The sequence below is a fragment of the Hyperolius riggenbachi genome, chromosome 4 (assembly GCF_040937935.1).
Source record: "Hyperolius riggenbachi isolate aHypRig1 chromosome 4, aHypRig1.pri, whole genome shotgun sequence".
Taxonomy (NCBI): Eukaryota; Metazoa; Chordata; class Amphibia; order Anura; family Hyperoliidae; genus Hyperolius; species Hyperolius riggenbachi.
The window spans coordinates 338,555,805-338,577,277 of record NC_090649.1 but is presented as its reverse complement, the minus strand read 5'-3'; the positions used below and the strand labels follow the sequence as shown (position 1 = coordinate 338,577,277).

The following is a 21,473-nucleotide window of genomic DNA, read 5'->3' as shown; positions in this document are numbered from 1 at the left end:
ATGAACTCACCATACTCCTAATGGAATACCTTGGGGTGTCATCTTTCTAAAATTGTGTCACTTGTGGGGTTCCTATACTGCCCTGGCATTTTAGGGGCACTAAACCGTGAGGAGTAGTCTAGAAACCAAATGCCTCAAAATGACCTGTGAAACCCTAAAGGTACTCATAGGACGTTAGGCCCCTTAGCACACCTAGGCTGCAAAAAAGTGTCACACATGTGGTATCCCCGTACTCAGAAGTAGTATAATGTGTTTTGGGGTGTATTTTACACATACCCATGCTGGGTGGGAGAAATATCACTGTAAATGAACAATTGTGTGTAAAAAAAAAAAAAAAAAAAAAAAAAAAAAAAAATCTCATTTACAGAGATTTTTCTCCCACCCAGCATGGGTATGTGTAAAAATACACCCCAAAACACATTATACTATTTCTCCTGAGTACGGCGATCCACATGTGACACTTTTTTTTGCAGCCTAGGTGCGCTAAGGGGCCCAAAATCCTATGGGCACCTTTAGGCTTTACAGGGGTGCTTACAATTTAGCACTCCCCAAAATGCCAGGACAGTAAACACACCCCACAAATGACCCCATTTTGGAAAGTCGACATCCCAAAGTATTCAGGGTATGGTGAGTCCGTGGCAGATTTCATTTCTTTTTTTTGTTAGTTTTTTGTTGTTTTTTCAAGTTAGCGGAAATGGAAACTTTTTTTTTTTTTGTCTCAAAGTGTCATTTTCCGCTAACTTGTGACAAAAAAAAAAATCTATGAACTCACCATGCCTCTTAGTGAATACTTTGGGATGTCTTCTTTCCAAAATGGGGTCATTTGGGGGGTATTTATACTATCCTGGAATTCTAACACCTCATGAAACATGACAGGTGCTCAGAAAAGTCAGAGATGCTTCAAAATGGGAAAATTCACTTTTTGCACCATAGTTTGTAAGTGCTATAACTTTTACCCAAACCAATAAATATACACTTATTGGATTTTAATCAAAGACATGTAGCACAATAAATTTGGACAAATATGTATATAGAAATGTTACTTTATTTGAAAAATGTCAGCACAGAGTTTAAAAAAAATAATTTTATTGACAAAATGCATGTTTTGTTTGATGAATAATAAAAACTAAAAATCACAGCAGCAATCAAATAGCACCAAAAGAAAGCTGTATTAGGGACAAGAAAATGAGGTAAAATTCATGTAGATAGTAGGTTGTATGACCGAGCAATAAACCGTTAAAGCTGCAGTGGTCTGAATGGAAAAAAAGTGTCTGGCCCTAAAGGGGTTTTATGACTGCAGTCCTTATGTGGTTAAAAAGACACTGAAGCAAAAATAATATTATGATATAATGAATTGGTTGTGTACTAGAGGTAATTACTAGAGCATTGGTAGCAAAAAAATATTTTCATATTTTTATTTTCAGTTATACAGCTTTTTTTTTTTTTTTTTTAATAACAATGCATCATTCTCTAATATGTGCAGTTTACACATTACTCAGCATTCTAAATGTTTTTACAGAACAGGCAGTGAACTTTTGACCTGTCCTGCACTGTTCTCTGCAAAAGAAAAACACAATACAGTTGAGATAACCTAATCAGAAGTCAGAGTTCTCTGGGACTTTCAAAGTCGTGGAGCTCAATGGATATTTGCATAGGTAACAACTGGAGTTTCTTAACTCTTCCTGTACTGGAAACAAATATTAGACTTCTGTCTCTGCTCCTAATGCTTTATTTCTTAGCTGTACTACACATACAAATCATTATATCATCATTTTTTTTTCGCGTCAGCGTCTCTTTAAGTATGGTTCACTTTGGTGCATGTACTTGAATTAATATTACAGCTCACCGGAGTCCATAAGAGCAAACAACCTTGTAAAACCTTTATTACAACTAATATAAAATACTCAGCTGAGATATTCCTTGATGGTTTATTTTTTCCCTTTGTAGAGTGCTGATCAGATCTCTGCATTTTGTCAAGGCATGCAGGAAGTTACTCAAGACATAGTGGATGGGCCGAATGACAGCCCCGAAGCTCCAAGAAGACCACTAGCTCGACATCTGTCAGATGCAGATAAACTTCGGAAGGTTATCCAAGAACTTGTGGACACTGAAAAATCCTATGTTAAGGTACACATACTGACATTCTTATTAGTTTGTCATTCTACCACATGCTGTGTAAACATTGATTAACCACTTAACTCAAACTGGACAGATATACCCGTCCAGGTTGAGCCACGGTATATATGCATCCAGCTTTCCGACTCCTTGTTCACGGATGGATTTAGGTGGTGGTGATTGGTGAAGGGGAAAATGAATTCCTCGAGCCAAAGTGCCTGTGAATGAATGAACATGCCTTGAATGATCAAAGTGAAAGTGAAAAGTGTAGTTGAAAAAAGATCAAACACTTCCTGGTTACTTAGTGGCTATCTGGTGGCTAAAAAGTAAAATCAAAGTAAAAGATAAAATAAATGTAATATTTATTAAAACCATATTAATTATTAGATTTCTTTGATTTAATTTACTGAAAATGCATGAATTTACAAATTTTACTCCTGAGAAACATGTTTTGGTAACTTAGGCTGTTTCGATGACTTTGGATGATAATATATTTCTTGTGTGCGGCTACAAAAGTACTGATGCAAAAAGATCAACATTACATCAAGGCAATTCATTTAATTTTATTTTTTAAAGGCATGAATAATAATGGTAACTTTCACTTTTCCTTCCAGGACAGTTTTCCTAGAGGCACGTCATACCTGCTTTCACATCACATAATCTAATGTGAGCTAGTATGTTAGGTTTTTACATTCAGATAACATGACTTATTACCATGACATGGGAAAGCAAAATCTCTCCAAACTGCAGAGAAGTAGCACAGAATGTATGTGTATTTTATAATTGCATTCATGAAAACTATAATTTCTCAAATTATATTATTTTTGACATGCTTAAAATGAAATACTTTTTTTCTTTATTAAAAGTCTTCTGTTGACCAGACTTGATTATTGTGGTTAACTTACAGACTCTTTTGGTCGGAGCAGATAAAAATGGCGCAGGACAAATGCCTATTAATATGGTGCCGCCATAGGTGGCAGTAGTACAAGACAAGGTTAAATCATAAACAGCGGGTGCGATAAATAGCGGGCGTCTAGTGCCCGCAATTTATAAGGCACCATAATTTAATCTCCTTGCCGCAAATTGTGGCTTGTACTATTGCTGCCTGTGCGGCAGGGAATGGGTAGAGGCAGGGGGGTTAGTATTAGGCAGCGAGGGAGTGTAGTCTGGGCTTAGGCAACGGGACTGGAGCGGATAGGTTTAGACCTAAGTAGTCTTCAGTGTGAGAGGCGGCAGGGGTTAAATGATACATTACCTGCTCCCGGACGATCACTTCTCCTCTCCACTTCTTTGTTAGTTTGAAGGAGTCCTGCAGCAAGCGAATCACCATCAGGCTTCAATACCCACATGGTGATTGGCTGGCTGCAGGACTCTTGCAAACTAAATAGGAAGTGGAGAAGAATCTTAATCGCCAGGACCGGGTCATGTATAAGAGATGAAGCTAATGACATCTTATTACTAAAGTTATTTAACATTTTAGGACAATTCAGAAAAGTTCAATAACTTTAGTACCAAGATGCCATTATTGGCATCACCCTGTGCCATTTTTGCACAGCATCTCTTTTGAATGTACCCTTTTTGGGTACCTCATTCAAAGTATCTTTACATTTACAGCCACGTAAAAAGAAAAGGACAAAAGTGACCTAGATACCTAGAGTAGCTAACGTTAATCATTGTTTCCCTTAACAAATTAAGCCTACTTGCTTCCTTTACGAATCCACTATGGTTTTGTTTTTTCTTTATGGTGGTCTTTATAAATTAGTCCATGGTCTTTTGTTTGGTGTTTGTAAACACCTTCAGTGAATGGAAAACGCCACTTACAGCTTATCTTAACAAAATGGAAAAATATACAATTTGTGATTTATCAGAATTATAACTATGTCTTCCTTCTCATTGTACAGGATTTAAGCTGCCTATTTGAATTATACTTGGAACCTTTACAAAATGAAACATTCCTTACACAGGATGAGGTAATTAAATGATTGCCATAATTGCTGTTATAATGTGTGCTACCATGGAACAATTTGAAAAAAATGTTTAATACTATATAAAAGGTGCTAAAAGTACAGTATACGTATCCATGTTAGCTACTGTATGCAAACCATTTTAAACATTTAACAGAAAACATAATCTTCTCTCTGTGACACATTCTTAAGTGTATGCTTTTTTTTTCAGGATATTTTTGTAGTCAATTTTTTGCACCAGTAAGTTTAGAAAAAGACAGACAATGGAGTGCATGAATTCAATCGAAAACTTTCTTGCCAATTTTACCATACTTTTTTCCTCTTAAGTGGTATGTTTTTTGGTTAGTTTTGAAATTAACCACTACTGGCCCTACAGATAAGTCTTTTTCAAACTGTACTTATTTCAGGAAATCTACAGGGTCATAATCTTACAAAGCATAGTTCTCTTCAGATACAGTGAATCTGAGTTACTAAGGTGTCAGGGTGGAGATTTTTGGAGAACCTAGGTTCTCCTATAGACTTAGCAAACAATCTCACTAATACAGTATTATAAATGTGAACGTTTGGATGGTTTTTACTCAATCACGCAACAGTGGCTGAACAGATTTGAATTAAATTTGGCACGCACATAGTACATTACCTGGAATAACAAATAGGATACGTTTTATCCCAATAGCCAAAAAGTGGGTGGAGAAAAATACAAAATTAACTTGGAAAATGTAAATTGCAGCCATTTTTACACTGTTAATGGTAGGGTTCTCAAACTTTGCCTAGTTGGTCATTGGGTGACTGAGATTAATATTCAGACAAGTAGGTGGAGCCTACAAAAGCCAATCAAAATTCACCTATTGATTTTCAAGAGGAATTATGAATTGCTGCCATTCTCGCACTGTTAATGGCACAAGCCTTAAACCTGGTACAGTTGGGTGACTGGGGTTCAAATTCAGGAAAGGGGGTGGAGCCACAGACAGCCAATCAGATTTGTTTCATTTCGATGCAAATTATTGATGCCAAAGACCGTAAAGATCACAAACTTGGTCATTGAGTAATTGAGTAATTGTGTGTTAGGATTAGAAAAAGTGGGCACAGCCAATACCAGCTAAATACATACCAAGGGAACACCGGGTCATCAGCTAGTTTTTAATAATTCCAGGACAAGTGGCAAATTCAGTCAACTAGAAATATTATTTTTTTTTAGATATGGCCTGTCCACATTATAGTGCTCTAGCCTCTGGATTAGGGTAGAATCTGGAGGATGACATCACAAGGAGATGTAAACACATGTCCACTACCCAGACATGTGAGGTCTAAGGGGTCCTACCAGGAATAAGTAATTGTTTTATAAAAAAATAAACACCATGAAAAGGTAACTAATTTGAAATGTTACAAACCAATCAGTTCAGGTTGTTTTGTTAAAATGGTCAGTGTTATTTAAGGTGAATAGTAGTAGCCATAGAGTATTGTACCGTGTTAGCCATAAAAGTAAGAAAGAAGTTTTGAATCAGAATGATACCATTTTATGGTTAATTTAAAGTAAACCTGATATGGGGGGATTTAAAAAAAAATTGTACATAGATGGGCCTTCCTTAAGCTCCTCCAGGCAGATCCTCCACAATTTTGCCCTGGAAAGTCCTCCGGTCCGGGGCATTCTACTAGTAGTAGTTGTAGTACTACTGTGCAAGCACAGAATGCTCCTGGCGATGGGAGCATGATGGGGGAGTGCGTGGCTGGACTACATCTATGCTAACTGGCCCCAACTGGAGGACTTTTCAGGGTGAATTGCAGATGGTCCAATTGACGGAGGAGGATGGCCAAGGAGTGATCAGCTTGGAGGGGGCTGGAGGAAGCCCCAGGTATGTATATATATTTTATCCATCTCCTGTACACTTTAAAAGAATAGGAGTAAGCTTTCGGCTACTCATTCTTCTTCAAACTCGAATCCTGTATGCGGACAAGATGTTAAAGCAGACAGCTATATACTGTACATGCAACATCAAAAGGGCATACATGTTGCATGTATATAGCTGTCTGCTCTAACATCTTCTAAGCATACAGGATTCAAGTCTGAGGAAGGCTTAAGTTAGGCAATAAATGTTATCATCTTGATTCAAAACTTCTTGCATGAATATGGGACAATGCTATTACTCGCACAGTTTTGCAACCATTCCAGAGAATTATAATAAATAGCTGCATGGTGGCATGGTGGTTAGCAGTCTTACTACACGGCACTGAAGTTCTGAGTTCAATTACTAGCTAGGACACTATCTGCTTGGAGTTTGTATGTTATCCCTGTTTTTGTGTGAATTTTCTCCAGGCATTCCAGTTACTCCCACACCTCAAACATACAATAAAAATGTGTTTTCCTACTTTGTATTATTCATACAGTTATCATATTTTCTTTTGTGCATAAGTAATATTGTTTGTTTACAAATTACAAGTTTCTAAAGTGTAGTTTACCATGCCCTAAAAGCTGTCATTGCATTTTATTCAAACTGCTTTTTATTATACAGTATATTAACATCCTCTAATGAGCTATTCTGAACTGTGTGTGTGAAGCACAGAGAGATTCACAGAGAGCTCCTTTTCACCTGTTACACTGTGTTTACACACACTGTAACAATATTGGAATGTAAACAAAGATACTGTTATCTACAGTTTGTCCTGCTATAAAGCTTCAAATCCGCATCCAAAGTGCTTTGTTTAACCGTGTCAGTGATGTTCTGCTAAAAAGTGTGAGGAATCTTTTAGGGCAAAGTAGAAATGTTGTCTTTCAGACCACTTTAAGACCGGCACCGCAGCTCATCAAATTCTTATCAAAATTAGCCTCCGTTGAGCTGCAGTGCTGGCCATAGATAGTTAATCTGTCACCAGCAGAAGGAGGTCAGTTGATCGGAAAGACTGGTTGATGCTCCTTATGGTGCGTACACACGCACTACATCCGGCAACGACGGGTCCGCAGGACCCTCCCGCTGGGCGGATGTTCAGCCGACAGTAGTGCGTGTGTACGCGTTGTCGGCGGACTGATAGGGCTGTTTTGGATGATCCAGCGCGTACACACGCACTACTGTCGGTTGAACATTTGCCCACGGGAGGGTCTGATGGACCCGTCGTTGCCGGATGTAGTGTGTGTGCACCTTTAGCTTCTTCTGACAATCTAATTTGGCAGGTGATGGAGGGATGAATTTGGACAGCAACCATGGGGCTGCTAGGATTTTAATTAATATGTATAAAGAATCTACATACATTTTAATTTTCACTGCAAGTACTTGCATGAATGTTTAATATCTTGACAATATTTTGCATTTTAGATGGATGCTTTGTTTGGGAGTTTGCCTGAAATGCTTGAATTTCAGAAGGTATTCTTACAGACCCTAGAAGATGGCATTGATAGTGCTACAGACTTTAACATACTTGAAACACCATCTCAGTTTCGGGTGAGTTTCCAAACTGTGACGCTTACTTTCAGGTAATGCATTTTCATCAGATAACCAGGTGAACTTTTTACTTGGGCTGTGTTCTGTTCATTTGGGACTAAACACCAAATAGTTGTAAGATATACATTTTAAGGGATTGTTTGAACAGTTTCTTTCTAGATATTTCTTCTTTACTGTTTAAATAACATCACTACTTTTATACTAATGAGACTAGTTACAGGATCAAGTTGCTGAGCTTGTTAGAATAATGCTGCCTGACAAAATGCAATCTGGTATTTCAGTCAGGTTTTGGACTAGTCCAACTCCTTATGGGGGATTCCCAGGTATTCCTTTATTTTCAAAAGCACTCCCTTGATGGCAGTGGAACAATCCAACTGTTAGAATAGTGCACACACAAGTAGAGAAGAAAGCTGGCGTTCTTGTATAAGTGAGGGAAAGAAGTATTTGATCCCATGCCGATTTTGCTTTTTTGCCCTCTGACCAAGATATGACCAGTATATAATTGTAATGGTAGGTTTGTTGTAGCTGTGAAAGGTAGCATAACAACAAAACAACCCGTAAAAGCTAAGTGCCCCAAAGTCAGTGTTTGATGTGAATTGTAATAAGTGAAATAAGTATTTGATCTCCTATCAAAAGATGACTTTGTACTTGGTGGCAAAAGCCTTGTTAGCAATCAGAGGTCAGACATTTGTAGTTAGCCATCAGGTTTGCACACATATGAGAGGGCATTTTGGCCCACTCCTTGTTGCAGATCCTCTCTGTCACTAAGGTTTTAAGGCTGATGTGTTTATACATAATGCAAGGCTGTATTAGCTTTGTATGGCTTTGTTTGCAGATGCTGCAGTGCTTGTAATTTTAGTTCAGAACTTTTCTGAGATGTGATGTAGATCAGGTAAGGCAAGGTGGCCAGGTGTCAGGCAAACCTAAATCATTTACCACATCTAACCATGCATACTTTTCTGTATATTTGTTAATTTTAGTGCTCCATGTTTGCTCCAGTTTTCCTTGCAGCTGTCTTGAAAAATCATCATTTTCGGGGTGTGCCCTATTCATTTAACTTTTATTTCTCTTCTGATTGCAGAAACTCCTCTTTTCCCTTGGAGGGTCATTTCTTTATTATGCTGATCATTTCAAACTGTACAGTGGATTTTGCGCAAACCATATAAAGGTGCAGAAGGTTCTCGAAAAAGGTATTTTAACATATAGTTTCAATGTGCACATGAAATTACTACCCAACTATGAACTTTCTTTTATATACATGTTCCACCAAGAGTTTTTTGGTTATGTTTTTTATTTTTATTTTTTTTTGCAGCTCGAACAGATTTGGCTTTTAAGGAATTTTTGGACGCTAAAAACCCAACAAAACAGCATTCTTCAACCCTAGAGTCATACCTTATCAAACCAGTGCAGAGGGTGCTCAAATATCCACTTCTGTTGAAAGAATTAGTATCGCTAACAGACAGTGAAAGTGAAGAACACTATCATTTGACAGGTAAATTCTTATTGTGTTTAAATTAGTAATATAGTGGATGTTGATTTATAAAGATTGCACCAATAATACAAAGTGACTAGTTACAATCCTTCCTTCAGAGATGATGTTTTGGTGGTCGCTGTAAGCAACTGCTCTTTTTTGGTGGGGTCTTGTTTTTTTTTAACCTGGCTACCTGGCTCTTTAACTTTGCCATAGTGCATGTCAGGCAACCATTTACTTACAAAGTCATTCAGATCATTCTCATCTTTTGTTACCTCTGTAAGTTTATTAGAAGATAATATAAAATGTACTATTAATTGGGGATTACACTCCACTTATTTGGTAAATCACAACATTCCTTTCTGTATAATTGAAAGTGGAATTCTAAGCATCAAATTAAATGGGCTCAGGTGTCAATAATATGTTAAAGAAATCATATGACAAAGATCATCAGGAAATCCTGTCCTGTGGGTTGGCAGATGCAATAACATAGAGGTGTCACTTTAATCCTTCTGGTCTGCCTTGACTGACATCTTGGAAAAAGTTATTGATAGAGAAACCACACCCATTTCCACCCGCCTATGGCTCACCGAGTTTTGAATAACATCTACACAGCAAACAAATCCATAACCATGCAGAAAAAGAAAGCATAGCTGCTTACAGACTAACATCTGTGTTTTTGCCAGCTGGTGGGATTTGACTAGACTGAATGTTTACCAGGAATCTGAGCAGCCATATTTGGTGAATAATGTTGTACACTAAATACAATACTGGGGATGCCCTAATCCCTGGCAGCCAAGAGTAATTGATATGTAGAGGTGCTGGAGGTCACAATGGCCTTGACTCAAAAAACAATTAGCTGATGCTATGCTGGCTCTTTGCAGTGTAGTGCTCCCTTAAATACCGACCACTGCTGTGAAGTAAAGCGATTACGATATTACTAGCGCTGCCGCTATTATGTTAATTAACATAGTTACTATGTTACATGGAACTGGAAATTAAATATGGCGGCCTTCATATACTTCTCAATTCAGGTTCCATTTAAAGACTGTTAAGCTTTTTTTTTTTATCGCAAGAGGCCCCTAAGTTAATGAATGTCTATGGAGGCTTTAATACTTAATGTGATGCACTGCGATGGAAGTAGTTAAATCGCTGCGTCATCCATGCGGTACCACATGATCCATGCCTACCACACAGATTATGCAGTAATGCAAGTCCGTGGTGGCGCAGTAAGTGTAAACGACGGAGCGTGGTGCCACACGATGCGCATGTGCAGACCAATAGGAATCCCGGTGATGTACTTCCTGTCCATCAGGGAGTACGTCACTGAGAGGGGAGGGTGCTATGCATGTGACCAGGGGTGTAACTAGACATCACTAGGATGTCTAGTTACACCCCTGGTCTAGTTGGATGGGGCCCCCCACCTCCCTCGCTTTCTGCACAGGAAAACTGAGGACCAATGTGTTTTCCCCATGCAGATAAAAACACTTAGACTTAAAGGAATACTATCGATGTATGCATTTATTTTTACATGCTGTATGTTGTAGCACACATTAGGGCAAGTACTAGGAGCAATTTGATTCCTCACACAGCTGTTCCTCTCAGCTGTAAAATCCTCCGTCAGTTTTGGCCGTCAGTGTTTGATACAAATGTATCTATATGCTGAGGGCTCCCAGAGGGCTAAGCCCATGTCTGCACAGGGGAGTTGCTATCAACTCCTCAGTTTATAGTTTAATTATCACCTTGCTGAAAGAATCTTATTGATATGGTGTTAAGGGGTTAAAGATTCTAGCAATGTGTGATTATTGTCTTTGCTTCTCTTGACTGATAAAGATACTAATAATGCTAATTGTAAACAGTGGTCTGCCCCTCTCAGCAGCTTGTAAAGTGGATGCAGCCTGGAGTGAATCACCACAAGCAGGCAGCCAGACTGAGTGTAAACACAGACTATTGTTTATAGCTAGTTATATTCCAGCAATATTCCAGCTCATTTAGTTACCTGTTACCACCTCAGATCAGCCTATTTCTCCTCATGTCTCCTGCATGCTGTGAGTGACACAGTGAAATATATTTGTGAGCTGTGTGACAGAGTAACCAAGCAGCTCAGGGTGACCCAAACTACTATGAGCTGTGTGAGAAATGAATTTTTAAGCAGGGATAGCAAGAGAGAGACCTGGGTGAATAAATAAAGTGCCCCTAGCACTAGTGGTAATGTGTACACTAATATACAGTATTAAAAAAAAAAGTCGTTTCAATCGATAGTACTCCTTTAAAGGAAATGTCAGGCAATCTATGCTACCCCCAGATCTACTTACCCGGGGCTTCCTCTAGCCCCTTGCAGCCGACAAGTCCCTTGTCGCAGCTCTGATCCCAGTACATACATACACACACCCACAGCCATATTATTTTACTACATGAGAGCACATGCTCATGCTATATGAAGGAACAACAATGACATGCTGAACATAAGATATAGTATTCACTGTAACTTTGGCAAAACATTTACAGTAGAATGTCACAGATTGATAATGTTATTACAGGATCTTGGACTCAGTATGAGACAACAAACTCTCAATGAGGCAGCGACAGTCAGACATCAATCTTACTCACTCCACTGTGTCCGTAATCAGACACCATAAGGTCACTAGCCTATGTGTGATAAGAATCAAATCTCTTCTGAGGGATTGCTGATTGAATAAGGGCCAGTCTACAACTTTTTTGCAACCTGTGACTCCTTTGTTTGTAACGTTGCACACGAAGTTCTCAGAACTTTGCTGCAGTGTGAGACAGATGTTTTTCACGAACCCTAGGAATCGGGGACAGTGTACAAATTCCAAAGTGTGTATGATTCCTTATCTGTGTGGTGGACACATGCAGTCAATATAACAATGGTACGAGAGGAGAATACGTTTTCTCTCCATGCCCTTAGTTGTCAGTCTTTCAAACCTTTTCCCCCATGGGGCCCCCTGTTGCTTCTGGGCCCCCCTGAGGAGGCATCCCTTGCAGGGTCTATTGTTACGCCCTGCATATGACCCTGTCGGTGCACTCTGCCACAGGGTCATATGATGAGCAGATTTGTACGGTATGGTGATTCCAATGGTAGGCTTCCCTGCCGTGGGATCACTGCACAAGTATAAAAGCAGCCTTATTGATAGTCTATCAGCAAATCTGTAAAGAAAAAGACAGGTGTCTAGGGGCTCTTCAATCAAGACACCAGACAATCACATTTGGGAAGCTCCTGACCTTAGATTAGGTTAAAATCACTGGGACATGTTTACCATTATTATACCAAAGGAAATAAATACAACTTTTATTTCTTACTTGTCCTTTTTTTTATCAGAGTGAAATTGCACTCTTGCTGATTATTTACTACAAACATGTATCCCTGGTGCACAAATGTCATTTCAATTTAATGATGTTAAAAAAATGACCATTCCATTTTAATTTGCAGCTGGTTACCAATTTCTAATTCTGACTCTAAGCACAAACTACATGCTCATTTCTAGCATAAAATATCTATTACCTGCATTAATCACTTGTCTGTATAGCCAAAGATGTTGCCAATCTTAAAAAAATAAATAAAAGTTTTTTGACGAATAGCTTACACCATAAAAACAAATGTTCCTGTGACTGTAGTCCATCTGGGGTCTTTGCAAAATATTGATTAAAGATGCGCCACGTTATTAGTTACCTGACCGGGTAGTAGGCATGTAGATGCTGCTTGGGTTTGGGGTGATGGGGCCTGCAGGGCTCTCCGTAGATTCTTTCTGCAGCCTCTGTGGTGGTCTGTATGAATGATAGGTGTCCCCTCTCATAGACTGCAATGTTTCCCTACAGACCATCATTATTAGAACTCAAAAAATGTCATGGGTAAATTTGGGTCCTGAGTGAAGCAGATGTTGGCTCACCCTGATCTAACTATTCTCCTGCCTGTTTTCAAAACTATTCCCCCACTGACTACCTGACTATTTATCTGCCCACTCAATTTGGGCTCTTACTGTCACCCAAATTAGTCAGAGCGCCGCTATAGCCTATTTAGTCATAATTCTGATAACTGCCTTTTGCGGTGTGCCAAAAGGTGTGCAAAGGGTGCGCATACTAAATATTGATTTCACTTTTTTGTCTGTTTACTGCATCACTTTATACTTGCACACTGTTTTTTTGTCCATGCATGTGTGTTTGACTTACATATGTCTATAACAACCATGACTTGTAACTTTACAGAAGCACTTAAAGCCATGGAAAAGGTTGCAAGTCATATCAATGAAATGCAAAAGATATATGACGATTATGGAACAGTGTTTGATCAGTTAGTTGCAGAGCAAAGTGGATCTGAAAGAGAGGTATGTACAAACCTGTCAATGTGTCTTGTACTTTAGAAGGACAGCAATAGCACATGATCTGTTTGTCTTGTTTTGACATGATGCATAACGTGGTTGTCAGCAGCAAGCTCACCTGGCCTTGTATTGGGTAGGGAGGCATCGAATCCATCCCTCGAAGTGGCCCCAGAGCTGGTGTAGGGGCCGCTGGGGATAGCCGGTGTCAGTACCGCTGGTGTCCCATCAGGTCCGACTTCCACACTTTGGCTGGCAAGGGGTGCGCACGTCCCTGGCAGTGGATAGGTGTTAAATTTGCACCAAATTCAAATGAGGGCTGGGTTAAAAGGCGTAAGTTCGCCAGCAGCCAGCGCTGATAGCTCAGATCAGCTACTGTTGGCTAGAGATGGCCTGAATGATTCGCCCCAGCGCGTAGTTTTCGGGGAAGAGGAAAGCAGGAAAGGAATTTGGAGTTAGGGAAAGTGTTAGTTAGGCTGTTGTTAGCTTGCTCCTCGCTGAATTTTGTTGCTGAAAGCACCCCACAAAATCTCTTTTGAGAGCTAATATTCTGATGTGGTGTTTTTTTTTGTGTGACAGACAGGCATAGATACAGTCCTGTATGTCACAGCTGGGCCTAGTTGCTGTACTGTGCCAGGCCTAGCACACTATATTACCATTTCATGTGATTTAACTTACTAAAGCATAGCTGTCTTTGAGGGTGAAACTGCATAGATAGAGCCCACAGACAGTTGCCAGGCCAGCTGGGATTTGTAGTCCCACCACTGGCAGCACACTGTATTATACCAGTGCGTACCTTCCCATTGTATCTGTGTGACAGAACACTCTATTATACTAGTGCATACCTTTCCTTTGTACCTGTGTGACCGCACACTGTATTATACCAGTGCATACCTTTCCACTGTATCTGTGATTGAACGTACTATACCATAGCTCCCTTTGTGGGTGACACTGCATACAGCCCACAGAGAGACAGAGACAGTTAGCTAGGCTGTTTTCTTTATTGCTGAAACCACCCCAAAACAAAAACCCTTTTGAGGGCTCATATTTGTGTGTGTGTGTGTGTGTGTGTGTGTGTGTGTGTGTGTGTGTGTGTGTGTGTGTGTGTGTGTGTGTGTGTGTGTGTGTGTGTGTGTGTGTGTGTGTCAGACACTGCATACAGGGCAGGCCACAGTCATTGCTGGGCCTTGCAGTTCTACTATCGTCTTCTATCTATTACAAGCCAGCACACTGTCTATCATCATAAGCCGTGCTTAGCTTCCAACTGTATCTGTTATTGATATCTGTGTGGGTTACACACTGCATACAGGCCACAGTCAGTTGCTGGCCCTTGTAGTTCTACTATACTCTTCTAACTATTGCAAGCAAGCCAGCACAATGTCTATCATAAGCAGTGCTTAGCTTGCAACTGTATTTGTGATTGAAAGTACTATATAGGATATCTGTCAGAATCCGCTCTGCTGGCCTTGATTCCCTGGACAGTTTTGTTTCCTATGCAGGTTGCATAGTTCAGTCCAGGGAAAAGAGGCCTTTATGTCACTTTGCAAGGCTGACTGATTTGCATCTACTTATCTTGTAAGCTGCTTGTCTGCTTCCTTTGAAGGTTTCCAGTATAAATGTCACTTCCTCCCAGAATTCCTTGCTCGACATGGTTCCTGTCTGGTGAGATTAACCTTGGAGCCTCAGCCTCCTTTGTATCTTGTTGCGAATATTCTATTGTAGTTAATTCTCGGGGAGTGAACTTTGCACTCCTTCTAGTGCAGTCAGGTTCTGTATTTTTGGTACTGCTCATTCCTGTTTTGTCTTGTCCTGCCCTTGCGATTGTACTGTCACCTGCGGTGGCTGACAGTGAATCGTTCGGTCTTGCTCCTAGATCGCATTCGCCCTAGCTCTAGAGGTGGTGGATCTCCCTTGTCTGTATCTTGGAGTATAACCTTAGCTGCGGTTGCTATTGGTTACTCCTTCAGTCTGTTTTGTCTGGAACGAACGCTTGCTGTTGTCTGGTGTTGGACAACCAATTAGCAAGCGTTCGTGTTATCTGTTTGTCTTTGTTCTCCGTGGTCATTTGTTAGTCAGGGTTGGTACGTTTTGTCACTGTTGCGCTTAACGTGCGGTGACCGTGATATTAACGCGCTTGCCACTGTTGCGCATAACGTGCAGTGACCGCGTTTTGCTGGTTCATTTGTTATTTTCCTTGGCATTCAGATTGTGGTTATTTGCTGTGTCTTCCTTACTCAGTTCATGCTCTGTATTTGCTCAGTTTTGTGTTGCTGATAGCAATCGCCTCTCTTGCGATTAGCTTTCTCTCTGGTCAGCTCTGATGTGATATGTCTAATGTCGTGGGGTGGCGACTAGATCGGTAGACATTCATATTGTCTGTCTCTGTTCTTGCTTTCTTCTGAGTTGCTACTTTGTTGCCCAGTCTTGCATAATCGTGCAATTTCAATCTGGCATCTGTGGCTGTACAGAGGACTTATTCCTCTGTATTCCACAGCTCCATCTGCTGGTTGGAATTATCCTCTGTCCAGTCTTGCTTTATCGTCCAATTTCAAGCTGGCATCTGTGGCTGTACAGAGGACTTATTCCTCTGTACTCCACAGCTCCATCTGCTGGTTGGAATTATCCTCTGTTGTCCAGTCTTGCTTAATCGTGCAATTTCAAGCTGTGGCATCTGTGGCTGTACAGAGGACATATTCCTCTGTACTCCACAGCTCCATCTGCTGGTTGGAATTCTCCTCTACAAATCTATACTGGGTACTTTGCTTCTTTGATTGTGGCGATTTCCTTCTGCTTCTGTGCACGTGATGTGCGCTGATTGGAAATCGGTCGCAGATCATTACAATATCTCTCTGTGTGTTAACTACTTTGCGCACGCCGTGCAGTATATTCACCGCCTGGAAAATTTCACTGAATGCACCAGGGCCGTGAATACAAGTCTGCAGCGGCGTGCGGCCGCCGCTCGCTCCTATGCGCGCTGCCATTACCACTGGTTAACGGGGAGATGAATGAATGGGAACGCAGTTCCCATTCATTAATCTAAGTCCCCGATTCAATGAATGCCGGCATCTGAGACGCCTGCATTCATTGTATCTTCCTGTTGTTAAGTGCCATGCATTACTTCCGATTCACATGTTTACGTACGTGAATCGGAAATGGTGACTGACATCTTGTGGCGAAATATTAAATTACACCAAAATTCATCTTTATTTAATAAAAATCTCCACACTGAGTTTTATAATTAACTATTTCCCTCCCGCACCCTCCCATAGTACCCAAACTTTTTTTTTGTATAGGAAAAAAATTACATATAAAAAATATATATATAAGTAGTTACCTTAGGGACTGAACACAGCTCTCTCTGCTCACGTGAGATGGTATGTCAGATAACACTGCTGCGCTGGTGCTTCTGACCCTCCTGCCCCTCTGCTGAAGCTGGCTCGCTCTCTCTTCTCTCCCTCTCTGCTGTCCACCAGGGGGTATGCAGGGGGGCACAGACTGGCCATCTCCTAAAGTAAGGGGCGAGAGTTCAGCAACATCCAGCCTGGCATCTACGTAACTCCAGGCATGACTGGTGGTGGGCGGAGTTAGGGGCGTGGCTACATGCAGTAAACGCTGCGTCTGTGGCTGGTTAGTGGAGGAGAGGCATGGAGCAGAGCCTTCCTCCCTGTCTATTGGTCGGCCATCTCCAGGATGCCGAGGGAAGAGACGTGAGTGCGGTAGCACACTGCACTCACGTGTATCATCACCCGGATGCTGGCTGCTGCTGGTGACAGAACGTCGGGGACAGAAATATACAGTAGTAGCTGCAGGCGTCCGCAGCTGCGCCTTGTGATTGGACTCCGCCCCAAGCGACTGCCTATATTGCCTATGGCAACAGGCGCCCCTGCTGTCCCCGACCATGACCTCTGCTTGTAATAAACTATGATTATTAGATGCTGGTTGGAACTCGATCCTCCACACTGTGGTATTGTCTGTTCTCCAAACCACAGTTAGAGTTTTTCCTGTGTGCAACCTGGTGGGCACAAGGCAGCAAAGCAGTCCATTATCTGCTAGAGGTAGCGGCCCATCATTTCTTGCAGGGTGCTCTGGTGAAGACCCGTGGTCACTTAGACTCTGCACTCGGGAGACTCTCACCTTAGTGGGAAGGTCAACAGGCCTCTTGTCACCTGAAATACCTTAACCTGACAGTAAGTGTCAGCCAGAAGATGGATACCACTGGAGATCAAGTTTCTATTTCAAACAATTTTACTGAGGTTTTTCAAAGAGAAAATACAAATAACAAGGTAAAAGAGGGTTCAATATTCACAATTAGACAGAACATCATGTCTATTAGATATCTGAAAGTTTCGTGGAGACAACCTCACAATGCAAACAATGAAGTCATGATGAGCTGACTTATAGGCACTACTAGAGCGGATTAACCTCCCCTGGAAACTCAGGGGGACCAACAGCCCAGAATGACTGGAGGGCCTCAGCATAAGAACATCAAACTCGCCCCTCCATAACCCTAACCTCGAAAAATCTCAGGAGAATAAAAGAGAGAAAGGGAAGCAGAAAATTAAGAGAAGACTGAGGCAGGGAACACCCTTGACAGTTTTCGTACGCGTTTTCTGCACTAAAAATTGAGAACTCATGTTAATCAATGGGCTAGATCACACTTAATGCGTTCTTCACGCGCAGAAAAAAACAAACATTCTGCATCATGATTCTGCACATTTTGTCAGTTTTCTCTATCAATTACATTAGCTGCTGTGAGAATGTGTGCATTTTCCTGCATAGAAACACACTTGATGTGCAGAAAACGTACACAGAAAAACACACGCAGAATACTGCAGGACAAGTGTGTTCCCTGCCTGAAATAAGAAAGAGGAAAAAGAAAAGAAAAATTGAAAGAAGAAGAGGAAAGAAAGGGAAGGACCTCACCATGGAGACAGAATTGTAGACTGGAAATAAGCAAATACCTAAGAACAATTATCAATAGGCATTCAACCTCTTCCAGTAATAGCTAAGTAGGTTTTCCAGGGCTTCCAGATTTTGTCCACCTTCTGCTTTTTGTCAAGGAGGATACCTGCTAGTTGTTCCTGGATTATAAAGCTTGAGACCCTGTGTTTCATTTCTTTTACCAATTTATTTCTCCAAGACATAGCAATAGTTTGCTTGGCTGCTACAAAAATAAAATGGGAAAGTGTTTCCTGGGATTTCATGAGGGAGTCGATGAGGAAATGAAGTAAAGCAGACCAAGGATCGTTGTGTAACTGAATGTGAAGAACTGCATGCAGCAGCCGGTATACCTTGGACCAAAAGCGGGATAGCATAGAGCATGACCAGAATATGTGCAAAAGGTCCCACTTAACTTGGCATCCCCTGAAGTACAGACCACTGCCTCCCATATGTGCCAACCTGGCAGGTACCCACTACCACCTCATTATGACTTTCAAAGAGGATTCAACTAGGCCTAGATTTATACAAATGTGGTTTGGATTGCACCAAGCCAGTGACCAATCTTCAATCAGTCTAGACCAGGGGTCTCAAACTCGCGGCCCGCGGGCCATTTGCTGCCCTCGATACAATATTTTGTGGCCCTCGCTGTCAAAAGCTTCCTTATAGTTCGCCTCAGTGCTCCCAAGTAATCGGCCGCATCCCCGCTGCTAAACGAGGGCTGCAGAGCCCCCAAATCGCCCGAGGGGGCAATCCGCCGGCATTTCCTGGAAGGGGCAGAGCTTTCAGCTTCAGCTCTGCCCCTCCTGATGTCAATCGCCACCTCTCACCGCCCCTCTATGTGAAGGAAGAGTGAGAGGGGCGGGCAGAGGCGGTGATGCGCCGCGATTGTGAAATTCCGTATGCGGCCCAGCCTCATCCTGACTTTGCCTCCTGCGGCCCCCCAGGTAAATTGAGTTTGAGACCCCTGATCTAGACCCATGTAAATCTGATTCCCACTGTTTAATGTAAATATGTGTTAAGGTGGCAGTAGGTTCATTAAGCGAGGAGTATAGTTTACTGATTAAGCTCCTGCCTCCAGGGTCCTGCAAGCAGGCTTTTTCAAAACAGGAGAGGGTTAATTGGGCATCTGGGTTTTTTTGCCAGCAGAGAAATTATCCAGTGTCTTAACTGAAGATACCGAAAGTATTCAGAACCTGGAGCCGGATATTTCTCATGGAGGTAGTCCCAACTAACTACTTTGGGTTCTTTAATCAAATGATAGCAATTATCTCTTAGAAAACCACTACCCTAAAGAAACTGGACTTTCATATGTTGGCAAGAACAAGGAGTTATCAATGATGGGTAGCAAGGGGAGTGATGGGGACAGTAACCTTAGAGAATACTTAAAGGAATCAAAAACATGAAGGCAATGCTTAAATATCTTGCTCAAGAGAGATGGTCTGTGCTTTGGGGGAAGCCAGATAGGACATTGCACAGATTGTGGGGCAGCTGAAACTATATCGAAGAGGGACCATTGGGGCATTTCCTGGCCTCTATAGAGGCTTACCGAGGGGGCAATTTGAGCTGCTTGATAGTAATCGTGCAGATCAGGAAATCCCAGAGCTCCAGCTTGTTTATAAACATAAAGTGTTGCTCTAGGAACCCGAGGACTAGAGTTACCCCATATAAATCTTTTAATACTGGATTGCAGCTGCCTTCTAAAATGAGGTGGGACCCACACAGGGAGTAATGTGAAAAGATATAATAATTTCTGTAGTAATTTCATCTTTACTGAATGCACACGACCAAGCCATGATAATTGCATAGAGGACCATTGGATGATATACCGTGAAACCCGTCTAGCCAGCGTATAGTAGTTAGCTTGGAAAAGAGCTGTGACGTGGAGTTAACATAACCCCCAGGTAAGGCATATGGCAGGTGGCTACCTGTAACGGAACCTCCCCTGTGAGCATAATCCACTCTGCAGAATCCATAGAGATATTCATCAATATTGATTTTCTGGGATTAATGGCCAGACATCTGGTATTTCATGATTTCCATCAAGGCAGAGAGATATTCTTGGGTTAGTAAAAAATAGCAAAAAATCATCAGTAAAAGATTTAGTTTGTGTTGGGAACCTGCTAATTCAAAACCATGGACATTACCTGTATTCCGGATAATTGGGGCCAATGGTTCCTGCGCCAAGATAAACAAAATTGACGAAAGAGGGCACCCTTGACTGGTCCCTCGGCCTATCGGAAAACTAGGAGATTAATAACCTGCATATTGTACCTTGGCGGTGGGGAAAGAGCATAATGCTTGGAGCCATGTAACAAAGGAGGATTCAAAGCCCGAGTGGTGAAGCATAAAATATACAGTGGGATGCAAAAGTTTGGGCAACGTTGTTAATCGTCATGACTTTCTTGTATAAATCGTTGGTTGTTAGGATAAAAAATGTCAGTTAAATATATCATATAGAAGACACACACAGTTATATTTCAGAAGTGAAATGAAGTTTATTGGAGTTACAGAAAGTGCACAATAATTGTTTAAATAAAATTGGGCAGGTGCATAAATGTGGGCACTGTTGTCATTTTATTGATTTCAAAACCTTTAGAACTAATTATTGGAACTCAAATTAGCTTGGAAAGCTCTGTGACCCCTGGCCTACATACACAGGTGAATCCAATTATGAGAGAGTATTTAATGGGGTCAATTGTAAGTTTCCCTCTTTTCATTTTCTCTTAAGAGTAGCAACATGGGGGTCTCACAAATGACCTGAAGACAAAAATTGTTCACCGTCATGGTTTAGGGGAAGGATACAGAAAGCTGTCTCAGATTTCAGCTGTCTGTTTCCACAGTTAGGAACATTTTGAGGAAATGGAAGACCACAAGCTCAGTTCACGACGAATGGTGAGAACAGTCAGTCAACCCACGGACCAGCACAGAGCCGGCCTTTGGGGGGGGGCAAGTGGGGCGATCACCCCAGGCCCCGCATCTGAAGAGGCCCCGCACTGCCACATACTAGCAGTGTCGGTATGCCTATGAGGCAGCCTGACGCCCCGAACCTCGGCAAAGGTGCCTGGAATCTGGGGCCCCGGTGTGCCCACCGGCAGTGCCCCCAATACTGGAGACGCACGGTATGTGTTACCATGGCTGCATCTCCTGTTTTCACAATGCCATGTCGGGGAGGCGGAGATAAAGATGCTCTAGCCTGATGGGAGTATCACATGGG

General features: G+C 41.5%; 1 protein-coding gene across 9 annotated transcripts in view; it reads left to right on the top strand.

Annotated features, from left to right (window-relative positions):
• Nucleotides 1-21,473, top strand: part of TIAM2 (TIAM Rac1 associated GEF 2) — a 1,035,624-nt gene that overhangs the window by 916,265 nt on the left and 97,886 nt on the right. For all 9 annotated transcript variants that reach the window (XM_068231884.1, XM_068231882.1, XM_068231883.1 and 6 more), the window contains 6 exons: nucleotides 1,948-2,127; nucleotides 4,017-4,085; nucleotides 7,388-7,513; nucleotides 8,595-8,703; nucleotides 8,826-9,005; nucleotides 13,209-13,327. In XM_068231884.1, coding sequence (XP_068087985.1) covers nucleotides 1,948-2,127; nucleotides 4,017-4,085; nucleotides 7,388-7,513; nucleotides 8,595-8,703; nucleotides 8,826-9,005; nucleotides 13,209-13,327 — 783 coding nt within the window. The remainder of the gene's footprint in view (nucleotides 1-1,947; nucleotides 2,128-4,016; nucleotides 4,086-7,387; nucleotides 7,514-8,594; nucleotides 8,704-8,825; nucleotides 9,006-13,208; nucleotides 13,328-21,473) is intronic.